The sequence below is a fragment of the Triplophysa rosa genome, linkage group LG22 (genome assembly GCF_024868665.1).
Source record: "Triplophysa rosa linkage group LG22, Trosa_1v2, whole genome shotgun sequence".
Classification (NCBI taxonomy): Eukaryota; Metazoa; Chordata; class Actinopteri; order Cypriniformes; family Nemacheilidae; genus Triplophysa; species Triplophysa rosa.
In genome coordinates, this window is record NC_079911.1 from 12,160,177 (window position 1) to 12,178,321 (window position 18,145).

The 18,145-nt window shown below is 37.1% G+C and overlaps 4 protein-coding genes across 4 annotated transcripts; all 4 read left to right on the top strand.

Annotated features, from left to right (window-relative positions):
• Nucleotides 1-3,444: 3,444 nt before the first annotated feature.
• Nucleotides 3,445-8,351, top strand: arr3a (arrestin 3a, retinal (X-arrestin)). The gene is made up of 16 exons (XM_057321294.1): nt 3,445-3,541; nt 4,433-4,457; nt 5,064-5,094; nt 5,212-5,272; nt 5,380-5,424; nt 5,716-5,909; nt 6,079-6,138; nt 6,219-6,295; nt 6,406-6,541; nt 6,643-6,727; nt 6,877-6,949; nt 7,049-7,186; nt 7,343-7,426; nt 7,611-7,634; nt 7,712-7,761; nt 7,899-8,351. The coding sequence occupies exons 2-16, from the start codon at nt 4,447-4,449 to the stop codon at nt 7,901-7,903; spliced, it is 1,074 nt and encodes a 357-aa protein (XP_057177277.1). The 5' UTR covers nt 3,445-3,541; nt 4,433-4,446; the 3' UTR covers nt 7,904-8,351.
• A 1,090-nt stretch (nt 8,352-9,441) lies between these two features.
• Nucleotides 9,442-12,478, top strand: LOC130546395 (solute carrier family 35 member F4). The gene is made up of 7 exons (XM_057321658.1): nt 9,442-9,517; nt 9,639-9,966; nt 10,313-10,529; nt 10,648-10,773; nt 10,908-11,100; nt 11,191-11,280; nt 11,373-12,478. Exons 1-7 carry the CDS (start codon nt 9,442-9,444, stop codon nt 11,612-11,614), a joined length of 1,272 nt encoding a protein of 423 aa, XP_057177641.1. The 3' UTR covers nt 11,615-12,478.
• A 371-nt stretch (nt 12,479-12,849) lies between these two features.
• On the top strand, nt 12,850-14,664 carry znrd2 (zinc ribbon domain containing 2). The gene is made up of 4 exons (XM_057321429.1): nt 12,850-12,956; nt 13,300-13,451; nt 13,832-13,916; nt 14,025-14,664. Exons 1-4 carry the CDS (start codon nt 12,941-12,943, stop codon nt 14,468-14,470), a joined length of 699 nt encoding a protein of 232 aa, XP_057177412.1. The 5' UTR covers nt 12,850-12,940; the 3' UTR covers nt 14,471-14,664.
• An 869-nt stretch (nt 14,665-15,533) lies between these two features.
• On the top strand, nt 15,534-17,310 carry fam89b (family with sequence similarity 89 member B). The gene is made up of 2 exons (XM_057321405.1): nt 15,534-16,280; nt 16,498-17,310. The coding sequence occupies exons 1-2, from the start codon at nt 16,011-16,013 to the stop codon at nt 16,762-16,764; spliced, it is 537 nt and encodes a 178-aa protein (XP_057177388.1). The 5' UTR covers nt 15,534-16,010; the 3' UTR covers nt 16,765-17,310.
• The last annotated feature ends 835 nt before the right edge of the window (nt 17,311-18,145 follow it).

The window sequence follows — 18,145 nt, forward strand, 5'->3', positions numbered from 1 at the left end:
TGTATAGACTGCCTAAAGAGGAAGCAAAAGTCATATCGTTTTTTACGTCAGTAGTCTTAAAGACATTATTTTCCAAACGTTTTCCGTTTCATTTCTTTTTAAAAGTTTATAAAGTTATTTTATCTAAAATAAAAAAGATTACAAAACATTCTTCTGTAGAACACAGGATAAGATATTTTGAGGATCGTTGGTGACCAAACAACATTGGACCACATTGACTTCCATGTATGGATACAAAACCACTGAGACATTTCTCAAAATATCTTCTTTTGTGTTCCACAGAAAAAAAGAGTCTTATACAGGTTTTGAACCACATGAGGTTGAAAAAATGGTGATGTCAGAACTTTTACTTTTGGTAGAACTACTTACAATCACAATGTTTTCCATTTACATTTACGCATTTGGCAGATGCTTTAAGCGACTTACATTGCATTGTATTATGCATTTGGCTATGTGCAATCCCCTGGGATCGAACCCATGATCTTGGCATTGCTAGTGCCATGCTCTAACCACTGAGCCACAGGAAAGCTGTTTTAAAAGCTTATAGCTGATCATCAACATTGTTAGGTCTTATTTTTGGGTGTGACACAAAAATGTGCCATTGTTTATATGTTTTAAAAACATGCAAGAAAAAATGTGTTGCCTAAAATTGTTTATGCCTGAGACACTTTGCAGTTAGAAGCCAATATGGGGCACTAATGCATGCTCAATACATTCTTTAGGTTTGTAAAAAAGTACATTTTTAGTTGAAAAAATGATAAGCATTTAAATGTTCAAAATGAAACGGTACCATTAAAAATACTTGAATTGAGAAATGATAACAAGTAAAACCATTTTGTGGATTTTCAGTCTTTTTTTCAGTCCGTGAAATTTGTAAATATTTGAAACAGCCCCATCTGTCATTTCAGTGTTTAGCTTCTCTCATCTTAAATGTCTAGAACAAAGATTAAAAACCTTAATCACTCAGGCTGGCCATGAGAGACCCGAAACATGCCAGGAAGATCCTTTTTTCTAAGCATTTACTAAAGGTCAGGTCAGAGTTCAGAGAACTTTACTTCATTTGAGTGACATTGGTTTTGTCCCAGAGTACTGCAAGCACTTTCTAATGAAGAGGGAATCCATAGCCTGTGCACAGTAGATGCAATCCCATTATAGACAAAGTGGGAGAGTAGACAGATTAAGGGAGATTAAACTCTGTAACAATCTGTGCCAGTCTGTTGGGTAAACAGGACCAAAAACTGAACATCCATCACCAGACAGAAATTGTTATTATATGGAACTTGTGATTTTGAGAACTGGATGGCAATGCTGATCCACCTGGGTGTTGTATGTTTTTGGGAGATATGGGGTAACATTGTGAATTAATTCTTTGCAAATGTGTTTTTGGGTAGCACTGGGAGGTCATAAACTCAGTTCTGAGGGGATGTAAGGACTGAATATAATGTATGACCCGACTGCATGGTAAGGCGCTTTGGATAAAAGTGTCCGCCAAATGCATGGTGTAGCAAATAATCTTTCAAAAATGTTCTGTTTAGTTCAAGCATAATTCCAGGTACCAGGTGTCCATTTCAGGAATTTGAGAGTTCATGAAAGGTCTTTATGCTGTGCAATAAGGGAAATATTCATAATTTTCTTTTCCTAAAGAAATTTGCAAACATTTGGATTTTTGTTTGTATTTTCTTGGTAGCATAAATTGTTTACATATAATATTTAATTCTGTCATAAATCTGCACATTTGAAACTTTGTTGGAAGTCCCACTCCTTCTCTATAATAATCACAGATACCCCTGAGCTCGTCTGTAATAGTCTTTGGATTAAATCCTAAATCTTAAACCTTTAACTATAAGGACCTTAATTTTTTATCCTGTAAAATTAAGATACTTTTTAGTGGCTTAATATAAAACCCATTGTATTAGTAAAAGGCATTGTTTTGTTTCGTATTCATTTTTAGTGACAAATAAATGGTCTCAAAAGATTGTGTGTAACAACGTTAAAGTTAAATGTTTGTTGTTTTCATTAAGTTATTTAATCACAATTTTTGATAATTTGTTCATCTTTTATGATTATGTAAAGATAAACATACATACTTAACTTGTTCATGTTTTGACTTTACTGTAGCTATTTAAGAGAATGCTTAGCAATAAGTCGATTACACCCAACAGATGTTCTTAGGCCGTATAGAGACATGCGCCACCTGAGTGCTTGATTCCTATAGGATTGGTGGAAAGCTTTTACTGAAGCAACATTTCATCAGACCAGACTTGCCTGATAGGACCAAACAGAAGGGCCATCTTCATAAATAAACTGCTTTTGTTTGTTTGTTTGTTTACTTGTTGATTTGTTGCCATAAATGCCAAAAATGTTTAGAAAATACTTCAAAGGTTATACTTAAAATTATACTGAATTTAAAAGCAATGAAATGACCAAGATTTAACACAAGGACCCTTTAAATAAGGAGAGGCTTAAGATGTGTCCAGGGGTCACTGCGTTTTCAAGTCTGTTGGCCATCTGGTGCAGAGAGTTATCACCTAATATTTCTATTTGTCTCACTTCAGTCATGAAAGATGTGTCACTGCATCGGCATCATAGTTGATTAACCCTTGTTGTTACCCATCAGAATTAGTTCAAAGAAAATGATAAATTAGTCAAACTTTTAACCACATTTTATTTTCTAATCTCATTCATCAGAAATAGAGCAAATATAACTGATCTTCCACAATCTTTTAAAATAAACTGGCACTTCTATTTTAAGATGCAGGGTGATTACCTAAGTTTAGGAATTCCACTATATTTTACCTGCCAAATCTTGTTACTGGTTGTTTAAATACTTAGCAGAAGTCCTGACATTTGACACATCAACCCTTGTGTAATTCAGGCAGTGTTTACAGGTGTTCCTCACCTCACATGCATTGTGTGTGCTTTTTGAATTTGAATAACAAATAATGGATATGGCATTGATTTGTGAAATGCCAAAAGTTGTGTCTCGTTGTTGTCCTTTCACACACATTACTATGAAATGTACTTTTCATTTATGCAAAAAAATAAATTATACAATAATATAGTCTATAATACAGGTAATGATACATTTGAGACCAAACAAAATACATTTTCAGATATGTACTGTAGTCAATCAAGACATCCTGAATTTACATGAGTTTCAATGTGAGAAATGCAAATCTGATCACACTCTAACAGGAATATAAATATAAGCCCCCTTCATATCTCATTAAACTATTTTCATTTTCAGACATGAAAAGGGAAACATTTTAGACTAAACCATTGAAATCGCCCTATACAGAATATCCAGTCTCTGGTATAACTCCCCATTTTTATTTATAACCACGTTGTAGCCCTAAATAGCAGGTAAAGTGTTTAATTGGATTGACAGAAAGACAACGCCGTCAAAAACAGAGCAAATTCTAGGGGATGGGGCAAAGGTCTGAGTATTAAACACGGCGCCTCCGCGTGTCATTCGCATCCCTGAAAACAGCAGACGGGCTACAGGAGAGGATCAGGAGATTGAAGCATCTTAATTGAACAGGTAAGGCTTTCAGTAGAGCACAGATTAAGTAACACAGTTAGAAAAATAATAAAAGGTTTTTAATATTTTCATAAGGACCACAGGACACTATTGTAATGTATTACAAGCCACAGATCAACATCACCTACCTGTGGTCTTTATTGATTACATTTACTTATCTTTGGATTATCAACAGGCAACAAGAACTAATTAATTTTTTATTTATCCTATGTGAGCAATGGATATTTATTGCATTTAGATTTTCGTTGCAGTGAAGATCCATTCAATCAACTAAATTGATATTGGACAGAGATAAGCAGCAGTGGGTTTAAGAACCTTGTGCTGCACATTCAGTTAATAGGGTTTTCATTTGACACAAGCACTAATCTAGATTAAAACTGTAAATGTGAAAAGTTGCAAAGAAATGTATTAAATGTGACCTGTTTTTCCTATGTGTACAAATATTTTAGCAGTTTTTATCTTAGTTATTTCTTTGTGAAATATAAACATACGGCAACTTCACCTTGTTTTTCAGTATCATCCAAAACATATTTCTCCCAAACAGAGTTGTATATAAGAATAATCTTAAAAACCTAGGTTTGCATATTCAGAGAGGTTCATTGCAAAGCATTTAAATCCACTGGATTGAGCAACGCCGTATCAGGGCTTATCTCTCTGCCAAATACGAATGATGCTGTAATCTTCTTGGGTGAGATTATCATTACATTCACACACAAACGCACATCACGTGCAGATATAGTGAGGGGAACTAAATAGTGGACAGACACGGTAGATATACACCTACATGAACACCGCACACACACTCTCACAGTGATAAATCACCACTGACCATCAAATAGGTCTGTTTTCGATTTATACAAAATTCACCTTTCTGCTTCATTTATTTTTTAGAGAAACATCCTACCATGTCAGACAAGTAAGTGTTTTTTGTCTTTTATTATTTCTCTTGTGCTTTTTACAAATAAAGTAACCTGGTTATTCTAGGTTGTTGCATCATACCTTTTGTCAATGTGTGCAAAGTTTTGGATACACATTGTATAGGCAGAACAGAATTTAAAACATCAAAAATGATTACCTTACAAGCCCATGTGTGTCTTAAAATACCATACAGAGAGGATACCTTCAGAAGTTTAGAAGAGAGAACATTCATGGCACACCAGCTTGAACGTGTCATAAGCCGGCAGTCACAATCAATTACCAGGCATCCCTATTGGAGTAAACACAAGCTGTCTCCATTCATAGAGCCTGTATTAAAACAACACGGTAGTCCAGGGCTTGGCTTTAAAACGTCTTTAAATACTAAGCTTTGTCAATGTGCCGAAAGCTGCGAAGTCACATTGTCTGAGGTAGAGGTGCCCAAAGAGGTTACTAAAGATAGACCAAATAAAACAAATGACTCTGACTCACTCTTATAGCAAGTATGTACTTTAAACTAAACATTTTTGAACCAAAAGAATATAACTTTGGTGTTTATCCTTTGCCCTCTACAATATCTCTTACTGTCTCTTGATGTCTTTTATAGGGTTTTCAAAAAGACCAGTGGAAATGGCCAGGTATGACCGAACTCTGGAACTTAAAATCCTATATTTATGCTTGCTTTAATTCACATTTAACATTGTATGGAAATCCATGTGTCTAAAGCACCCTTTATGCTTCTTCTTTCCCCACAGCTCACTCTCTACCTGGGGAAGAGAGACTATGTTGATCATGTTGAATCTGTGGACGCTGTTGGTGAGCAACTGTCAGCATTTATGACAGACAAAAAATATCTCTATTATCCTTAATATATAACTTAAATACATCTTTGATATATAATTATATGTCTATATTTAAAACAGACGGTGTACTGAAAATTGACCCTGCAGACCTTGGGGATAGAAAAGGTATTGTCACTTTTAGTGTAAATAATCTACACACTGTAAGTCTGTTGAAGATATTATGAAGCTAGAGTATAAATAGTGTTAGATACTATTCGTACACCAGTGTAAATGCTAACATGCCCTGTTTGCATCTATACATAGTGTAACATGTAATATAATAAGTATAGTCAGAGTGTACATATCAGTATTTAGTCACAAGCTAATTTCAAACAATGGTTCAACATCTCTTGTAATTTCATGCTCTTAAAAACGTGTAATCGAGTTTGTCATTGACAACTATTTTCTTTTTCGTAGTCTGGGTTCAGCTGGCCTGCGCCTTCCGTTACGGTCGTGATGATCTGGACGTGATTGGACTTTCCTTTAGAAAAGACATCTGGATTCAGCACATACAGTTGTATCCTGATGCAGGCCACAAGCCCACCTTGACAGAGATGCACAATACTCTTCTAAAGAAAGCTGGAGAACAGGGTCACGCCTTTACATTTAATGTAAGTCACTAGAGAGTGGGTAAACAATTCATGTTCGAGATAATGATAGACCAAACACTTTTTTATTCTAGGTTTCTTAATGCATTGACCCACGTTAACCTAATGCTGTTGCATTGTATAAAACGATTAATATTTTATTTAATACACAGGTGTCTTTTATTTGTTTCAGATTCCAACCAACCTTCCCTGCTCTGTTACCCTTCAACCCGGTCCAGATGACAAAGGAAAGGTCCGAATAAATGAGACAATGACATATTGTCTTTAATTTGAAATGCACTGAATGTAGCTCAAGGTCCTCTGTTCTTGCAGGCTTGCGGTGTTGACTTTGAGGTCAAGGCTTACCTGGCCAATTCAGCTGATGACCCTGATGAGAAAGTTGACAAGAAGTAGGTGCATGATAGATTGTGATCTTTACTTTTGTGTGTTCTTTACTCTTCCTATTTAGTCTCTATTTTACAACCGTTTTGACAAATGCTTTTTTCTTCTCGCTTTACAGAGACACTTGCCGCCTTGTCATTCGTAAGATCCAGTTTGCTCCTGATAACACAGGATCTGGACAGAAGGCTGAACTCTGCAAGAGCTTTATGATGTCTGATAAACCTGTCCTCCTGGAGGCCGCCCTAGAAAAGGATGTACGTATAACCTTAAACCAAATGGGTTTTTTCAGCCTGATTTTCTGTATTTACCAACTCTAAGTAATCAAAGTCACATTTCTTTTTCTCTTTGATAACAGATCTACTACCACAGTGATCCCATCCCTATCATAATTAAGGTCAAGAATGAGACCAACAAAGTTGTAAAGAAAATCAAGATTACAGGTGAGATTAAACAAATGCAACTGCAAACAACCTCCACAAAAAAAAAAAATGTTTTATTCTAGTTGTCTCTCAAATTGTTCTACTATTTGGAATATGTTACAAGTATAAAATACATTGTTTAACTGACGCTGTGTTCATTATTCTTAAAGTTGACCAAACCACAGACGTCGTTCTCTATTCAGCCGACAAATACACCAAGAATGTGTTGTGTGAAGAGTTTTTGTAAGTGTTCTTTTTATCTGGTCATTAGCATGCATGCTAAACTGTTAGCATATTGGCATTTGTGTCTCTAAACTATGCTATTTAAACACTTTCTTATAGGGAAACCATCGAAGGCAATGCAAATTTTGAAAATAACCTCTCAATAACTCCTCTGCTGGCAAGCAATAAGGAGAAACGTGGCCTGGCGCTGGACGGCAGGCTTAAAGATGAGGACACAAATTTGGCCTCCACCACCATGTAAGTCTTTATTTCTATGCAACATACAATACAATAACATTGCTTTCCAGAATATGTTGTTTTTGGATAAATAAATTATCTTTATTTTTACCAGCTTTAGCTTTTAAATATAAGCAAAAATCACTTTGTCTGCTGTGTTTAACTTCTCCTCCTCAGTATAAGGGCAGGAATGGACAAGGAGATGCTGGGAATCCTTGTGTCCTACAAGATCAAAGTTAACCTCATGGTGTCAGGTGGCGGGTGAGGACCCTTAACTGGTTGTTTGAATAGCAATTTAGTAATGTGTAATTATTTATTTTCTATTGTTGTTTTTTTAAATAAAGCATGTAACACTTTAATTTTATATTTATACATATCAATAACACACTGTTAAACATTAAGCCCAGATACACGTACTAACTTATTTATTTTAATTTTTTCATAGTTTGCTGGGAGGTCTGACAGCAAGGTAAATCAGAAATAACAACTAATCTAAATAATAATAATAAACTGGTTTTTATCTAACCTGTTCCTTTTCCCTTTCAGTGATGTCACAGTAGAGCTCCCTGTGACCCTGATGCACCCCAAACCCACAGGTAAATAAACCATCATTACAGTCATTGTTGGATATCAGTTTTAAGAACAATGATGATAATCCAAATTTTCTTATTCGGTTGCTTTCTTTCGATTTCTTTCTGCCACTCTCACACCTCTTCTCTCTCATCGATGACAGAGTGAACATGTGTAAGACTCCGCAGGACTGATCTTCCTCTTAGCACTTTCACAAAGAGACACCAGAAGGAAAGGCTGCATGGCTTTGAGAAGCAAAGAAAGTGTATCGGACAATTTCACAACTACAGTGGAGGAGAAACACACCTAGCAAACGATCTAGGTGATACTGATGGTAACACCGTAATACAGTTTTAAAAGTAATATGAAGACATGTGTGTGTGAATGGTAGCCTTGAGGTACTCAGTCCAGGAATAACATGCCTCTCCTATCCATAAACCTATAGGTCAATAAATTTGTGAGTGATGCCTTTCACAATGGAGGTTGATCACTGTATTATGTATGGTTGTGTTTACTTGGAAACCAGCACATTTAAATTCATGTGATGTTTGTTTTGTCATGTTTAAAATGTTTGACTCTTGAGTCATGAACCAAATAAAATACCTCTAAAAAATTATTTGACAATTGTGTTGACATTGCTTGCTCTAAATGAGGAAATATTAGTATAGTTTACATTCTAGAGAATTCTGACCTTGCAGCTGTCCATGGTCCTGACCATAATACTGTATTTGATCAAAACAGAAGAGTAAAACAAAAGAGAAACGTCTGGTGTTTGATGATTTTTACAAACACAGGTGTGTGGGTAGTTTTATGTCAGAGCATTAAAATTCACAGTGATACAAATATACTCCAGATTTATTTTAATGATTGTTTCTGACATGAGTAAAATAAGACAACTGTGTTGATCTGTGTTCTCAACTAGAAACTGATTATATAACCCAATTAATTTAGCTTTCTATAATTACATGACGGGCTTTCTAGTACCTAGAAATAAAGACTAGTCCAGAATAGACCACAGATGATGGCCTTTAAAAAACTTGATCATTAACCAGCTGTTGAAGGTTAATCCTAATAATCCTATTTTTATTGTCTTCCTAAAAACTGCACCCACATGTAATCTATGGCTCAAACTCATCCCACTTTGATACACTTGAAGAAACCTGCTTTTCAAAAATAAAACCACAGACCCCACTCAAATCTAAATGGATATACAAACTAAATGGAAGGGTTTAATAAAAACAATGAAACAAAAGTTTTTAAAAAAGCATATTGCAATATACTGTAAATTGTATTTGTTAACATTATTCAACATGAACTAACAATGAACAATTGTAGACATTTATATTAACAAAGATAAATAAATGCAAAAAAAAAATATTTATATTGCTCATTGTACGGTAAGTTCAGTAATGCAGTTATGCATATACTAATGTAAACCAATACAACCTTATTGTAAAGTGTTACCCAGTTTTTATTAGTAACAAACAAACAGCCATCAACAGCACTAACACAACAGCATTTGAAAGTCAGGCTTATTGAAGCTCATCTTTTTAATCACAAATGAATCTGCACTTTCTCCAGTAATCTGCAGGATGACTGAGCATGTGTTTACCTAAAGCATATTACCAGTATGAGAGCACAAGCTAATAGAGAGGAGCACAAACCCCTGACCAAAAGGATATGGGCTTGCTGTAGCAAAGCAAACAATGAACAAACTGTCAGCCAGAATATCTCCTGCCCCCGGACCAGTCCCCATCACACTTCAACTACCCACTACATCAGGTATTTTCATTGTTTTCTACGATTTATTTATTCTGTTCATTTGTGTTTTTAATTATATCAACAAAGAAAATTGTAATGGCGACTATTTCTTTAACTTATCTTTTGTATTTTTTACTTTCAGTAACTGAAAAGGAGCCTCGGGGTGAAAATATCCTTGTGCAAAATGTAGTTTCTGATGATTCTGATACAGAACAAAGATCTAAATGCATCTGTGCTCGATGTTCATTTCGAGCTGCATGGAGGATTGCATGTGGAATTGTTTTAGGAGCTTGCGTTGCAGTTTCCTGGGCCTGGGGAACTCATAATGCTAAAGAAACTCTTATAAGACATCCCGCCCCATTCTTTATCATCTGGTTCTGTAGTATCTGGAATATTGTGTTTTTTCCATTCTACTATCTGTGTCAACTTCTCGTGAAGAGACAGAAAGAATGGCCTACCACAGAGTTCAGGTTAGCACATCCAGTCAAGAATATAAGAATAGATAGAATTTATATTACATTTACAACATTCTGATATGTGTATTTCTTTTATGCAGTATTAATTAGCTTTAAATGCAGAAGTAAGCATTAGTGACGCTGATCTAAATAAACATGTACATCTTTCTGTTTTATCTTAATATTCTGAAAGCTGTTTAGTGCAAGCTGCTTTCAAACCCTTATCCTCCTAACTTCTATTAAAAATAAAGTGAGACCACTTTTCATTAATGAAACTATACAAATGGCTGACAGCCCATTATCAGTGCAAATTACAATAACACAGCCTTGTATTTCTTTGTGTATATGTATGTATATTCAGAAAGTGTAGCAGGTTCCTGGGTGAAGAGTTGACTGTAAGGACTGTTCTTAAAGGGGCAGCTCCATTCTCCATGCTATGGAGTTTATCTGGTTATCTGTCCTTGCTGGCACTTTGCCACATATCAAAAGTGGACGTAAGTGCTGTTCTCTGTTGCGGTCAGGCTTTCGTTTTCCTCCTTTCATGGATTGGACTCAAGGATCGCTTCATGGGTGTCAGGGTAAGCATTTAAAAAAGAAAAGAAAAACCTGAAGTGTTTTTTTCATGTTTCTTATTAACAAGCTTTTTGTTTACCAACTCGAATCTCAAAACAATCTATTTCATCCTTGTCTTTTCAGATAGTAGCTGTCATTTTGTCCATCACAGGCATTGTTATGATGGCTTATGCAGATGGTTTCCATAGTGACTCAATCACAGGAGTCGCACTAGGTGTTGGCTCAGCATCGACCTCTGCTGTCTTCAAGGTCAGAACATTTCCAGTGTGAGTTTCATATGCATGAACCGTGGTTAATGGAACTTGTATGTGTTTCAATATGGTTGAACAATTGGGACAAATGTGATTTCTCTCCCGTTGTCAAAGCTGTTGGCTTCATCTCAGGTGCTTTTCAGAAATCGTGTAGGAGATGTCCAGCCAGGTCCTGCCAGCGTGCTGTTCTCCTGCGTGGGTCTTTGCAGCTTTGTCCTTCATTCCTGGGTGTGCGTGTTGCTTTATCTTACACATGTGGAATATTGGCCTCCCTCTCAGTATATTCCTTGGGATAAACTGTGTGTTATGGCATCTCTACTGCTTGGTAATGTACTTGCTTGTTGTTGTTCACCATTATACATGATTGTATGTTTTAACCTTTTAAGTTTTTCAACTGTTTTTGTCCTCTCTTAAGTTTGCAATATGCTAGTGAATTTGGGAGGAATATTTACGTACCCCAGTTTAATTTCACTCGGAATTCTCTTGACCATTCCAGCAAGTGCAGGTGCTCTCCAATAGACCTTCTGAAGCTTCACACATATTTCTTTGTTAGATCTATTAATGATTATGATTATGTTTATTTCTCTCTCTCATTAGCTGTAGATACATTAGTGACCGCAGCACTGAAGATCAGCCCTGTACGTGTGGGTGCAGCAGTTATCATCTCAGCAGGCTTTCTCATGCTGCAGCTTCCAGAGAACTGGGACGACAGCACACTGCGCTGGCTCAGCACACTGTGGCATGGAAACTGGCACGAGGACAGTATAGTTGAAGAAGAAACTGCGGTAGACCTTGTTGGGACTGCACGAGCAAAACCGGCTGTTGTGACAGTCAGCTAGCTGAGTAACAGTATTATAAATGAGCAGGGTCGATTCTAGGTTTCCAACATTAGGGGGGCTCAGCCTCCAATATAATATATATATACGGGGGCATCTCAAGTGAGGGGAAAATGGTGACTGAGTTACATAGGGCCCTGGCATGTGAGGGGCCTTGAAGTTCCTGAAATTTGTATTATTATTATTTTACAATTGTGCGCGTATACTGCACGTCTGTGCAACTTCTCTGTTCTCCGCTAATTTTGAGAAGTTTCGGCACAGCAGACGTCTGTGTAAATGCCTCACACGAGCACAGCACGCATGCAACAGCGAACTGCACGATAGGCTGTATGAGTGAAGTGGAATGGACTCACATCCCTGCTGAAAGCATTCTGTTATCAATCCACTAGAGATCTGTGTACTCCGCTCCGGGTTTTACATTTCCCGCTCACAGTCTACAGCGGATGATAGATAGTCTAGATTGAGTATTATGGGTTGTGTGTCTACAGTATGTAGATGTGGACAGAATTTATTACATTTTGGTGTGTTTTATCTAATTAGCGAGGACAAAAAACTGAATGGTGTGTCATAAAATAACCTATTTCTGAATGTTCATGCAAATTATGTGAAATGCAATAAAATAAAATAAAATGTTTTAGCATAAAAGTAAGTTATAAAGGGCCTACTGTATATTTATCATGGCATTAATGTATGAATAGCTCGTTTTTTAAGTTAAAGCTGCCTTTAGAAAAATCAACTATTGGTTCATTATAATAAAGTACAGTAACCATGTTTTTGTTTTCTTTTGGCCTATTTTATTACAACAGTTTAACTAAAAATATCAGTGTTAAACTGTTACAGTATACTAGGGTTTACCACAATAAAACCAAAAAATCTGTGGTCACTATACTTCTCTATAGTTGTTTGCATTCAACATACTGACATGTCATACATAACAGTAATGAAATGCTTCAGAATATAAATAAATATAACCCCAAACGTTTGCCCAAACCAGGTTATCCATTTTATCACAGGATGATTAAAAATGTAAAAATAGAAAGAGCATCTTGTGCTTTAAATGGGAGAAGTAGGCCTACTCTTTAATTCTAATCGTGACATATACATTTGGTGACTTTATAAATTCTGGGTTTCGACTACTATCATAACCTTTATTTATGTTTTAAATGTGAACCCCTCTGTAAATACACAACAGAAATGTTTGGGGAAAACATGCATTTACTACATTCAGCTCGCTAGAGGGCGCCAGTCAGTTTTCGCAGTAGTTCACAGTCACACGAAGTTTCGAGGAGGAAACGTTATCTGTGTTGTGAGGCGGCTGAGGAGGAAAGCATGGCCCTAAACGCAGGTAAAATGCGAATAAACTTACATTTTTGCTTAGTTTACTGTTGCTTTTCCGTTAAATGACATTCTGTTATCGTCATAACGATAGTTACCTCGGTCGTGCTCATACAGTGACACAGCAGTGCCGCAAGTGTAACATTAAAGCTAGCAGGTTAGCGCTTCAGTGTGTGTGCGTGCTTTTCTGTCATGATATTTTTAGGGGTTGGTAAGCATTACTGTTAGTGACATTAAACACGTGTCTTCAAGGTCGATATACATAACCGCAGCTTTAATAGTAATCTATGATTTATAATACAATATAAGATCCAGGCATGTGAGGCATTGTGTCTGTACTTTGCTGAATGCAGATGATGAGGACTTTGAATGGGAGCCTCCGTCCGAGGCGGAGATGAAGGTGATTCAGGCCCGGCGGGAACGTCAGGACAAGATCAGCAAGCTGATGGGAGACTATCTGCTGAAAGGATACAAGATGCTGGGAGAATGCTGTGAGCTGTGTGGGGTGAGTGCCAGAAGGAGGTTTTTATTTACTCGCATCATAAAACGGGGATTTTATCAATGGAAATACTTGCAACAGCCTTAGGATTTATATGTATTTTGTTGAATATATGAATCAAGTTTATATTAATATTATATGAATTTAGGTATGTAAATTATTTGTTGTATTTAAGTGTTTATAGTCATTCCTTTTACTAAATTAAACATTAATGTTTTGATCTGTAAAGATCTTTGTCATCCTGATTTATTTTATAAATAAAGAAAATAAATGAACGGTGTGCAGATTTCCTTAACTTTCCTTATAATTTTTTTAATCATTTTAATACATTTTTGGTCTATGAAGATAATCTGGATGCATGTACTTTTTCCTTCTTGTATATGCAGACAATTCTGTTGCAGGACAAGCAGAAGAAGAATTACTGTGTTGCTTGTCAAGAGCTGGACTCGGATATTGACAAAGACAATCCAGGTATGTTAACACTTTTTTTTTGATATCAGACTTCTAATTCAATTGTAAATGCTTAATTAATCCAACTGTCTTGTGTATCTGTGTTGACTTGATCGATTTCTCTTGCAGCTTTAAATGCCCAAGCAGCACTGACACAAGTACGAGAACGGCAGCTTGCCACTCAGCCTACCCCTGAATCAAACGGAACCTCATCCAGCGACCCCCCTCTCTCCATCACGGGTCAGCCCAGGCCAGAGCACTGCGAGGGTGCAGCGTCTGGACTGAGAGGTCCAGCACTAAATGCACAGCCCGCTCCTCTTCCTGTCCCCACCGTCAACCCAACTTTTCTGCCACCATCCAACCCACCTCTTCAGCCTGTGCTTCCTCCAGGTCCCAGCAACACCCTGCTGCACCATCCAGCGCTATCAAGCGCAGAAGAGGCAGTGCTACACAAACTCAGATGGGCCACACAGGAGCTTCAGCACTCGGTGTCAGTGGAGGCCAGTATTCAGCTCTGCAATCTGATCAGAGGTTGTGCTGAATCTCTGCGCAGCCTGAAAGAACTGCAGCTCTAATAAGACTGAATTACAGACAGGGCTGGAACAGCACACACACACACACACACACACAAACTAGTAACGAAACACAAACAGCACTAATATATAGAGTTACATACTCAGAGGAGGGTTGTTTGTTTGTGTCTGTCTTTGTTCCAAAGCAGCCGAGTATGTGTCTGTGTGATGTGTTTAAATACATTGCTTGAGCTGCGAAGGCTGGTTTCTATTTTCTTGTCTTGTTTGGTGCTGTGTTACACAGCATTCACCTCAGGTGATTTCTGAGTTTCCAACTGGTAAAAACTTTAAATTTTGTGAAAACATCTCCCAAATGACGTTGTCATGCAAAACCTCCAAAACGGTAGCAGTTTTAACAGTTGTAGGCAAACTTTAAACACATTCTGTTTGATAGGCCATGTTGTGTGGAATTAGTATGTGTTTCTTAGAAGTGAATTTAAGTATTTATAAAGATATTTTGGTTCTAACGTACCCACACGGATCCATTGTTAGAATGATCATGCATAGAAACAAATGTGACACAGTATGTGAAATACAGGGTAAAGTACCAAAATCTAATTTTGAGATAAAAGATTTAATGTAGAAAACCGTAAATCGCAAAAAGATTGTTGTGTTTTCACAGACTGGGTCACAAATGCTTTTAAGAACAGTTGGAAGCAGAAACTTTTAACAATTTGTGTTATGATTTCTTTACACAGCTCTGTCTACTTGAGCATAACGCATCAACTTTTGTTGTCCCATTTATTTATTTTAAATGACACATAATGTCTTGAAATAACATGGCAACAAACCAGCTCTCCCATTATGCACCAAGTACAGGTGTTATTATTTAACACGTCCTTTTCGAGAGCGCAAGACGTAAACGCAGGGTGAATTTGGTATTTTCTGGGGTCTTTTTAAACACAAACTGTAGTTGAGACTCTGGGGAAGACTTTATAGATATGTATATGGATTTTGCCTAATCAAAACTCATTACGGTAAGGAAAGTATTTATAAGTGTGCTGACGATGGAGTGCACGTAGGAAACAGCGCCTCGCTGTGGCCCAACGGCGCACTGGGCGGAGAAATAAAGTGGGCGAGGTTTAGCTGTACAAGACAAAAGAGAGAGTTAAACGAAAACAAAGCGGGACGCCTTCATCTCCTGTCCGGCATGTATCTCTTATATTTAAGTGCAGGGGTTGTTTTTAATATGGTAATACAGATTCATGCCTTTACGAAGAAATGAAAACAGGAGGACGGTAAATTCAAATCTTGAAATGGCAGAGAGACTTATTAGCCAAGTGAAATATCCGTTGCTATAGCGTAAACGAGGTAGTACTAGTAATTAAGTTTAAGACAGTAGTTATATCGTAGTTAATAACGCATGGAATTAGACCTCCGTCTGCGCATTTCTGTGTATTTCCCGGAAATAAGTTTTCGGACCTGACAGCTGCAGCGGAATTGGTCACCGTTTTACCATCTTCAATTTAGTTTGAACTTATGAAATAACATTGAGCCAAGAAGGGTGTTAAAGGGAGTAAAAGAAATCTAGTTTACAAGGAAAATGCTGAAATCGGAGATGAACGGGTTTCTGTCAAGTTCACCGGACTGTCCTGCTGGAAGCGTTTGTGCCGTCGATGGTTTGCCACCGTTACCCAAAGGATTGAGTGGCATTTTGAACTCAAGCGGGGGGTCCTGGAGAGACATCGAGAAGGTCTACAGCAAGAGGACGCGCATCCAGGCGGACATCAGTAAGTCCAGAGTGAGTGACGCTCTCGGCCGCAGTAAACCCGCAAGCCTTGACGCAGCGCTGGCCGTGTTGCGCAAAGAGATGGTGAGTGTAAGGACCTCCAGTATGGGACAATGCCATAATAGTTCAGTTAATGTTCACTGTATCAGTTATTGTCCTAAATATGACCTTCATTATTTTATTTATTTAGTAACGACTAAATTGACAAGTGTTTGTACTCATCATGACTTACACTCATAACTGTTTTAACTTGTGACATACTGTATATAAAATATGTCATGTTTAATTTTGTCTTTTGTAGGTGGGACTGAGGCAGTTAGACATGTCCTTACTGTGCCAATTGTGGTCTTTATACGAGTCCATACAAGAATACAAAGGAGCTTTCCAGGACATCTCCTCCTCTTTGTGTGAGAGCTCCTTCAACACTGAAAACGGCTATTCTGAAGATGAAGAGGAGGAGGAGGATGAAAATGAAGGGGTGAGTGGGGAAACACTGCTATCACTTCCTCAGCCCACTCGGAACTCTCGGGACCAGTGGATCAAGGACTCTTTCCACATCCCTATTTAAATGAACTATTCACTTTGTGCTGTCCTTAGTTACGGATCTCCCATTATCCTCATCTGTATAAACTGGGGCCAACGTTGCCCGTTTGCAAGAGGGTGCTATAACCGTATAAGAAGGATTTTATTTTTGTAGGGTATTTGCACAATAGCGATTGTAGGTTTGCTCCATGGCAACATGGAAATTGTATTTTCATTGCGTGTTAAATCATAAAGACAGGATAAGGACTGGCAGGAAAAGGATGTTATGGCCGGAAGCATTCCACACTTGGGTGTTTTTTCTACATATGGAATAAGAAGTATTAATGGACTATCACTTAACTGGGGTATATATTTTGGTAGTCACAAATTCACTATTTTGTATAAATGTATCAAATATTTACCATCACGACGTTTTCTTTATCACCATCTGTATTTAAGATTATTTTATTTGTTATTTTTACCACCACCTCTGTCTTTTATTAGTAAGTTAAACATAGAATGTAGTAGAAAACAAAAAAACAACTTGTACATTTTTATAAAAGTCTCTGTGTTTTGTGTTTGAATACAAAATTTAAAATAAAGAAAGTTTCTATATAGACCACTTCAGGTGACGTAAAAACGCCGATCCAACGCTGGTCAAGAAGAGCTTCCTGTTTCAGTTTTTTAACACTACACAAATGTGTAACAAAATACAACCAACAGAACATTTATAACCGAATCAAATGTTAAATGAATACATTTAAGATGTAATTATGTATTTAAGATTTTAAAATGAGATAAAAAAGAAACCGGAAGTGCCTTTGGACCAGTGTTTACATCTTGCAAATTGGTCTATAGTCCAAAGTAACAAACAGAATTTAGCTAAATGTTTTGTCTAATATACACCAACATTTTTAAACAACTGGGTCAGGGCAGATCAACCATTAGATGGCACTCATTCCCCTCCGTAAAGTCTGTAAATGGATGTTGATTTGAGCCCTGAGTTCAAATACCAAACTTTTACTTTATGGTGTTGATCTGATCACTGACTGACTATTTTCATCCACTTAAAACTATTTTGGACAGCCGGAGGTTGTCAGATTCTCTTTTAATGAGTCATACTAGACACATGCCACCCCATTTGTAAAAAACCTTTAAGGTTGACTGTTTGGATCGAGACTCACTCTGATCTTACAGTGGAAGAGAACAGCTCTCCCATTATGCCACAAGTATAAACAAATCATTCCAGCTACTCATGTGCTTATTAGGCAATACTTATTTCGCACAGAGGAGGGAGAACAGAGGAGGAACCAACTGAGACAAAGGACAGACATTACCCAAGAATTACCATAGCATTATAATAGAATTAAAGTAACACAGTTAGTGCGTGTTTTTGAAAAGTGATGCCGTATGATTTCAATTCCAAA